Here is a 9425-nt window from a genome sequence, read left to right on the forward strand (position 1 = left end):
ACTGTGTTGTGTTGCATTTGAAGGTCATCACCTGCAGTACATCAGAGCGAACCCGTTTGATCAGCATAATATGGGCTTTTTAAATTATCACTTAAGGAACAGAATAGGACCAGATCCTTCTCAGACGCTGACCTCAGCTGGTGGACGAGTGTTTCGTAGCTTTGCTAAACAACAGTCAGAAGAGAGGGCAGGTGAGTAATCTGCATGACTTCAGTCACAATAATATGTATCAGTCATTATTAGAGATTCATTTTTGACATTAATCAGAATATTTCATTCTGACATTGTAAACTGATCAGAACAACCACAGTCTAATCTGTACACCTCGTTTAAGAGTGACTCAGCAAAGATGGACATTTTATTTAGTTTGCCAGAGGAGCAGTGTCTTATAGTATTAATCATAATATCAGTTTGCAGAGGAGAGTCAGTATTAGGAACCAAATGTCATAAGTCATGATCCCCTCCTATGTTGATCGAGGAGAATAATAACTGTGTATCTCACTAATGCGACCTCACACCAAACGATGTAGAATAGAGTTTGGCTCCGTCATCTCAGTCGTTTGGTGTAAGATGGCCGAGATGTTTTAAGTCTTATTCCAGTTTTGACGTTCCAACAAAATCAAACAGGTTTTATATTATCGTAACTCTTTAGTCCTGGCTCATGCCAAGTTAAGCCAATGGATGTGCACCATGCGCTTATCAATATATTATTGTGAATTATTTCATTCTTATCCTAACATGAAGGTTTAACATTGTTCCATATCTTGTGTCAGTATGAAGCTGTTTTAAGGTTTAACAGGTTTTTCTCTAACTTGACTCTTCCTCTTGTTCTTGCAGTTGGAGATCTCTACTTCACTATTGCAAACAACCTACAGAGTCATGTGTACGTCCAGACGTGGGGCAGGCAGAAGTACCGTGACGAAAACTACTGCCCACCAGACAGACCTCATGTCATCAATATTAACTCTGTATGGACTAATTGGAACGTCTGGGACACAAAGAAAAACCAGTGGATACGTTGGGAATGGATAAATACAGTTGATCATTCAAAGTGGTGCGTAACTACAAATGAAGACAACAAGTGGACCTGCATCGCTGATGTGAACAGAGCAGCGACCCAATATAAACGGGGCGGGGGGGCACTGTGCATTCAGGATGTTGAGGGTGTTAATGGTGCTAAGGATGTTAAGGTGTGGAAAATGTTTAAGGGGTTCATTAAAAAGGTCAAGGTAGGTCCAAAAGGGAGAGCTTCATGGTGGAGGGAAAACCCGTTCAATGGAAGAGGGTAAATCATTAAAGGGGATTGTGTCTTTGAAAAAGATAAAGTGAGACACAATATAAAAAAATACAGATGTTTACAGTTCTGAGAGTTAAATTATGGAATTATCTATGTCATGGTCTGTCTTTGTCCTGTCTTGTTTTGGTGGTTTCCTGTTTTATTTTGGTATCTCTGTCTTGTTCCTCCCCATGTCCTGTCAAGCTTTCCTCTTACTTGTTTGATTACTGCTCCCTCCCCTAATGTGTTACACCTGTGTCTCATTGTGTCTGGTATATATACTCCTTGTGTTCCTTGTCTGTGCATTATGGTTTGTCCTGTCGTTGTTGGTGAGTCTCGTCCTGTGTTTCTTGTGTCCTGCACTCTCTGTGTTATTTTTGCCTTTTGGCCTTTTTTGCCTTGGGAGTTTTTTTTTTTTTTTTAAGATATTTTTTCGGCATTTTTATGCTTTATTGATAGTGTAGAGACAGAGGTGAAATGGGGCAGAGAGGGGAGTGACATGCAGAGAACGACCGCGGGTGGGAATCGAACCCGGGTCCGCTGCTGGGCCCGGCCCGGGAGGGGGACGCATTACCAACTGAGCTAAAGGCACCCCCTTTTTTGTCATTTTTTGAGCCTTAATAAACTACCCTTTACTTTTTACGTTCTGCATTTGGGTCCTACTTGCCTGCCTGTCTGCCTCACCATAACAGAATGCACAGACCAAAATTGGACCCAGCAGACGCTCTTTTTTGCCATGAGCTGGAGGACATGCTATCTTTTATTATCAGTGCCATGGACGGCTGGGGGAACATTCCCAATGCTCTCCAGCTCCCGAGTTGTCTCCGGCCTCCAGCAGCAAGCTCCAGCCTCTGGCTTCCAGCAACAAGCTTCAGGTCCCGGGCCCCAGCAACCAGCACGCTAGCCACCTTCCTCCGGGGGCCTGCCTTCGCCGTGGCCGGCCGCCTGAGTGGTTCTGCCTTCGCCGGTCTCCTGCGGAGGTCCGTCCTCTTCAATGCCGGCTACCTGTGGGTCGTCGCCGCTGCCTGCCTCCAGAAAGGGTTCCTCACCTTCGTCTTTGCCGTCGGCCTCCTGAGGGGTTCCACCTCCACTCTGCCCCTGCTTGCCCCCCAGGACGTCCGCCTGAGGCTCACCCACGTTGAGGTAATGAAGATAAGGAATAGTTGTTAGGCTGTTATGAGTGAGATGTTTTGGAAGGTTTTGAAGGTTAAAGTTAGACAATGATGGAACTGAAAACATCTACACACTGTGTTGTATGCACTTGCTGTTTGTTGTTCATTCTAAATACTATAACTTCTGAAGCATTCACCCTCTCTGTGAACGCTGATAATGGCTCTCGCTTGCTTCAATAAAGATCTCACTGAGAACTGGAACATTGTGTCATCTGGTATATAATCTCCATGACAGTTAACAGTGGTTAAAATAATAATATTTATAATAAATTATGTACCGTATATATGAGGTACTTATGCATAGTTGGTCTGTTACCTTATGGAGATGGCCATCAGTCAATTTAAGGAGTTTGCAGGAGACGTCGCTGTAGCAGAAGTCAGCCATGTTTTGTTTCAGAGGAGGCCAGCAGAAAGACAGAAAAACATCGTCAAATATATATAATATGAATGCACTTAAAAATGAAAATCCGTTTAATTTTTAGTTATTATGCACCAAAAATCTGGAACAAACTCTCAGAAAACTTGAGGTCTGCTGCAACTCTCAGTTCTTTCAAATCGAGTCTGAAGACTTTTTTGTTTCCATTTTAACCTGCAATTTTTATTTTATTTGCTTCTTTTATTCGCTTTTAAATGTTTTATAATGTGTTTTATGTATTCTAATCTTGCCCCTGTAAAGCACTTTGAATGGCCTTGTGTCTGAATTGTGCTACATAAATAAACTTGCCTTGCCTTGCCTTAATTGTTCACTAATTGTAGGATTTTTTCACTGCTGATTTGTGGACTGATAAGCTGCACTGCACAGGCGCGAGTTGGAATAGTAATACATGTCCGAAATACGCTTGAAAATTGTATAAATGGCCGACTTCCTCTGCTGTGTAGGGTCACATTAAAAAACAACAATGTCACGGTTGTAAGAAGCAAGACATTGTTAATTAACAATTAAAAAATTGTAATTTTAAAAGTGAAAATTAAACCACAATTAACCTTTGCAAACTGTGTATTCACGCTTTTGGCCCAATCGCCTGACTAATGGTAGGATTTAAAAAATTATGTAGGAGTGTGTGTGTGTGTGTGTGTATGAATGGTAGAATTAGAAAATTGTGACCCACCAATTTACCTGATATATGGAATAAAATGATACTGCCTGAACCACTAATCAACAATTATAGAGCAACAAAAAACACTCTACAGGACATTTCAATAAAAACCCGCATTGAACAGATATGAACAACAATGTGTTTCTGAAGCAACAAATAAGTAAAATGACCAATACACACCAATAAGGGTAAAGAAGCAGGTAGGGCGGTCGTCCACTGGGTTACAGGGTCGCTGGTTGGATCCCCCGTCTCCCCGCCACATGTCCAAGTGTCCCTGGGCAAAGAGACACTGAACCCTAAATGTCTCCTGATAGTTAGCTTGCACCCTGCGTGGTAGCTGCTGCTGCTATCGGTGTATGAATGTGTGTGTGAATGGGTGAATGTGTGTATGAATGGGTGAATGTGTGTGAATGGGTGGATGTGTGTGAATGGGTGAATGTGTACAAAACAATGTAAAGCGCTTTGGGTCTGTGAAAAAAAAACAGGGAAAAGAGCTTTATAAGTGGAGTCCATTTACCATTTACATTTATTTCTCGACATCATTGTAAATGAGGTTCACCCCTGAACGATATCTCGAGTATAAATAAAGGTTAAATTAAAAATTAAATCTGCCTGGCTGCAGATGAAGGAATAAACAGTCCAGCTTTCTTTACATTTGGATCATTTTTATTGACAGTGGCAGCAGTAACACACACATCTTATTTTCTCTTGATATCAAACTACTGTAAACCACAACTAAAGATATCTACGATCTACAGAGCGCTGCAGGACAAGTGTGTTGAAACCACGACGGACAATAACTATTCAGAACACAAAATATTTCATCAGCAGAATCAGCAGAGCGATCGGACAGTGTGAGGGGAGAGAAACACAGTGAAGAACGCTTACTGTCAAAATCACTTTTTTGTCAAAATCAGCGAATATCTCCTCATGATCCAGTGTTTATACACAGCCTAGGCTCTGTAAACTGGTATGTAAGCAAAGGGGGCCCACCGTAGCTAGCAACATATTTACAGAGCCTAGGCTGTGTATTAATGCAAAGTCACTTCAACGCTTTCTGTGCATCTTTCATTAGCATCTTTCATTAGCATCTTTCATTAGCATCTTTCATTAGCATCTTTCATTAGCCCACATTATACAAAAGGATATCATACATATTTACACAGAGGAGGAATAACCTCTTTACAGTAGTTTTTATAGCAGATCAATCCAAGCCAATCTGACAGGAGATTCATATATACACATTATATATATCTTCGTTCTGTTCTTTCTATTTGTTTCATTTAAGTTTTGTTTATCATTCCTTGTTTTGAGCGATAATCTTGTATCTGCTGCTATTTACTTCAACTTTTCATGAATTGCTCGCGATTTAGATCATTAAAAGGTGCCACGAGGAACTTTTAAATATTTCTGAAACAGTCTAATTTTTCCCCTGATGATCATAAATAACATGTAACAGCAAACGAGACCATTAGTGCAAAGATTGCTATTTTTATATAGTTTTTCTTAATGCCTTTGTCATGGGGTATACGCTCACCCAGGAACAACAGCTGGCGTAGTAAAAACACTACCGCTTTTGTCCAAAGGGGGGCGCTAGAATTAACACACACTGAAAGTTCCTCGGAGCATCTTTAAGGCAGCAAGAAACAGCATGGCTCTTAAAAAAAAACATCAACATTGCCTGGTTTTCAGTGAGGAGTACAGTTCCGTTTCAACTGAAAAACAAATGTATGGTCTTTCAAATCTGTCTTCTCTTTGTCTTACTGTGAGAAACTTAGGTTGCGTTCCGAATCGCATACTTTCTACTATATAGTATGTAGAAAAAAGATTTAGGATGTCCCGATTCTTGTGGCCAGATTTAGGATGGTTAGAAGTACCCGGATGTCCTACTTCATGCGGCCAAGATTGTTAGTGTTGAAAAGTGCATCCTATTTGGGCGATTCTGACCCACAATCCAGTGCGCACGTGAAGTGACGTAACATCGACGAAGCCTCCATATGAAAACAAACGGGGATGCGACGGATATAAAAGCAAGAGGCAAGATCAAGGCGCAATGTAATGATGAAATAAGAGAGAAAAGTATGTCCCAATAGTATGCCTACTGCATCCTAACTAGATTATTTTTATCGTCAGATGTAGTATGTAGAATAGAAAAAAGAAAGAGTATGCGATTCGGAACGCAACCTTACTCTAACATCTTCACTTCAAGATCAGAAATAAACGAACATTTGAGAAAGAAATGGCACAGTGGCAGGGAACCATTTTAACTTAAAAACATTAAACAGTTTAAAAACTTAAACTAAACGAGGACATGGTTCCTTACATCACGAGGTTTAAAGTAACAGAAAGGAAATAAACATGAAAAGTTTAAAGTGTGTGTGTGTGTGTGTGTGTGTGTGTGTGTGTGTGTGTGTGTGTGTGGCGGGCCCGCTCCGTCTGAATTACACCGTTCTAAGTAGTCACTACTAAATACTTCATACTTATTTATTTTACTCTGATAGTTTTAATTGGTGTTTGTTAGTTATCTATCAGTTTTAGGGAAACTTAAAGGTGCTACGAGGAACTTTTAAATATTTCTGAAACAGTCTAATTTTTCCACTGATGATCATAAATTACATGTAACAGCAAAACGAGACCATCAGTGCAAAGAATGCTGTTTTTATATAGTTTTTCTTAATGCCTTTGTCATGGGTATACGCTCACCCAGGAACAACAGCTGGTGTGGTAAAAACACTACTGCTTTTAGTCCAAATATTTTTTAGGGTTCACAAATTCAAAACACTTTTCAAAATGCACAATTTAATTTTTTTTTTCATATCCAAACTTTTATGGAGAAAAACACTTATTATTATTTTTATAAGATTCTTTTTTGGTCTTTTTTTTGCTTTATTAGACAGTGTGTAGAGACAGAGTTGAAATGTGTCAGAGAGGGGAATGACATGCAGAGAACGAGCCGGGCTGGATTCTAACCCGGGTCTGCTGTGAAGAGGACTGAGACTCTATGGGTGAGGGTTAGTGCCGTCTGACTTTTTATTTTCTGCTTAACATTTACCTTTAGTTTTAAACAATGTCCTTAGAAACCTGTAAAGTAGAGTACGCCATGTTAGTTGTTTGTTTTATTATAACTTTTTTTTGTGTGTGTGTGTGTATGTATGTATGTTCTCAAGTATTAAAAAAAAAAATTAGGGAAAATCCAACCTCCTTACATGATTAAGAAATATATTATTTTAGACATTTTCAGATAAAGTGAAGAGAATTAAACATTGCAGTGTTCGATCAGGTAAAAATCAGGAGAATCAATAACCGTTACTATGACATCCAGATAAATAAATTCACTAAAGTAACATTGAAGAAAAAAAAATCTAAAATTCAATAATATATAAATAAACGTTTGTGCAACAGATAGACCTTCATTGAACCTGTTTAAAGTGAAGTGACGTGTGGACATCTGTGTGTGTGTGTGTGTGTGTGTGTGCATCCCTGTTTGTGTGTGTGAGTGTGTGTGCGTGTGTGTGTGTGTGCGTGTGTGTGTGTGTGTGTGTGTGTGTGTGTATGCGCGTGTGTGTGTGTGTGTGTGTGTGTGTGTGTGCACGTGTCCCAGTGTGTGCGCGCGTCAAGTTGTCCTGTGTTGCGGAGATAACACCAGTGTGCATTCATAACAGACGGTTTATGTAACTTTTTACAGCCTTAATTTTCCTTCAAAGGTGCCTTCATTCTTAATTTGTTTAGTTGTGTGTGTATGTTCTAGAAAATTAAATAAAAAAAATTAAAATATAGTATTTAAAAAAAAAAAAAAATTAAAGAACGTATAAGAAAAAAATATAAATAAAATAAAAAATTAAATTAAATTTAAGAAAATAAAAGAAAAATAATTACAATTAAATTAAAATTAAAAGGGAAAATAACAGAAAAAAATTAAATTAAATAAAAGGCTCCTCCATTGACCTGCAGCTGCTTGCGATGCAAAGAGTTCATGAAGATTTTTTTCCAGGTGACGTCACTGAATCGTGATCTGTGTTTTTTATATTACCATGCAATGCATCCTGGGAGATGAGCAAACAAACAGCCAATGAGCTGTGAGACGGAGGGTCATGTGGTACATTCACTTCCTGTATGCAGTGGCCAATCACGTGGCTTCCAGTTTAAGCTCCTCCCCTCGTCAGACGTCGTCGAATATTCGGCTCCGAGACGACGACATGGATAAGTAACGTCCTCCTGCATGTCTGAGAGCAACACAGAACGCACAAATGAATACCACACATCGAGATCAATTAAGGTGTGTGTGTGTGTGTGTGTGTGTGTGTGTGTGTGTGTGTGTGTGTGTGTGTGTGTGTGTGTGTGTGTGTGTGTGTGTGTGTGTGTGTGTGTGTGTGTGTGTGACCCTCATGTACAATGAGTCAAACAAATGCAAAGCAAAAACAACAATACATACACAATATACAATGCAAATAAATCAGAAATACAACATCTGTCTCTCTTCTTTCATCTCTATCTGAATTTTCAACTATCAATACGTAAGGGTTAATGCCCGACGAGGTGTCCAGGTATCAGGAGTTAATGGACACCGTGGAGGCGAGAACTGTCCGACGCGCAGCGGAGGACAGTTGCCTTCACGAAGTCCATTAATCCCTGATACCTGGACACCTCGAAGGGCATTAACCCGCTTATACCATAGTCTCCTACTAATACAAATAATAATTAGACCAATCAGTTATATTTTCATGCCTTTTTGCGATCAAATTAGATTTTTTTTGAACGAAACTAGATTTGTTTCGAACGAATAACAACTTGTTTCCACAGCAACGCCCGAGACCCCGTATAATAACTGGAATACCCATTGCAAACCCATAAGGTTCTTATGTAATGAAAACGTAGTTCAGTACTCCAGTCAATAGGAACAACCAAGGATACGACCTGGCAACGACATAATTTGGCTTTAACGGTGCGTTCAAATTGTACTGGGAAGTCGGACCGGGGATAATACGAGCAACGGGAGACTGCGGCAGCTGTTAGCCACAGACCTACTGTTATGCTAGCAATATACAAAGTCAAAAAACATTGCGCACGCTGTACAAACAGTAAATGTAATCACCCAACATGTTTAACAACAGTTCCACCGAGCTAACAATGCATTTCCCCCAAAATAAATAACGCATTTCACGGAGAATGTGATTGGCGAACATGTGTATTACGGGCTACAGCCTGAAGTTACGTGAGGCAGTGACTGACTGACAGCAGTAGCCTATGTCCAGATAGACAGTGAAGCCGGTCTTTGGTGGCTAAACACATGTAAACTCAGTTACAAACCTTTTGTCAAATTAAACAGGGGTCTTACTCACCTTTTTAACGAGATAACCATTGACGTTTAACCAGAGGACATTAAGTTTAGCCACTTTATTGTACTACTATCGTTACTACAGCTCTTGTGTTACGACTCGAGCGCCATCCTGTGGTGTCCAGAGGCTATTGCACGGCAGGATATTTTAGGCTTAAATCCCAAATCCCTTATCAACACAGTTTAATCAGCGGCGAGCCGGCGACGCAGTGGACAGAATGTAAACAGTTCCATAGGTGTCCATACATCAGAAGTTAATCCACACCCATGGAATGTACTCCAGCCAATCAGAATAGAGTATTCACACAGACTATGGTATAAAAAAGGTTAAAACAACTAAAAACTAACCTTAACAAAAGTGAATAATAATGTTTACCTTCCAGACCCTGTGTCATTCATCAGAGGAAAAATGAGACTGTTTCAGAAAGATTTAAAAGTTCCTTGTAGCGGTTTTTTTCTTAATTTCTTTTTTCCGTCTCTCTCTCTCTCTCTCTCTCTCTAATAATCTAAATTTAAAAAAAATATCTTAAAAAAGAAAAAAAATC

General features: G+C 39.7%; 1 protein-coding gene across 1 annotated transcript in view; it reads right to left on the reverse strand.

Moving 5' to 3' along the window:
* Nucleotides 1-4288: 4288 nt before the first annotated feature.
* lmbrd2b (LMBR1 domain containing 2b) overlaps nt 4289-9425 on the reverse strand; it is a 22103-nt gene continuing 16966 nt past the window's right edge. Inside the window, exon 19 of the mRNA XM_080054610.1 lies at nt 4289-7768. Within this exon, the coding sequence (XP_079910736.1) occupies nt 7705-7768 (64 nt within the window). The 3' untranslated portion in view covers nt 4289-7704. The remainder of the gene's footprint in view (nt 7769-9425) is intronic.

The sequence above is a fragment of the Ammodytes marinus genome (assembly GCF_949987685.1).
Source record: "Ammodytes marinus genome assembly, contig: scaffold_32, whole genome shotgun sequence".
Taxonomy (NCBI): Eukaryota; Metazoa; Chordata; class Actinopteri; order Uranoscopiformes; family Ammodytidae; genus Ammodytes; species Ammodytes marinus.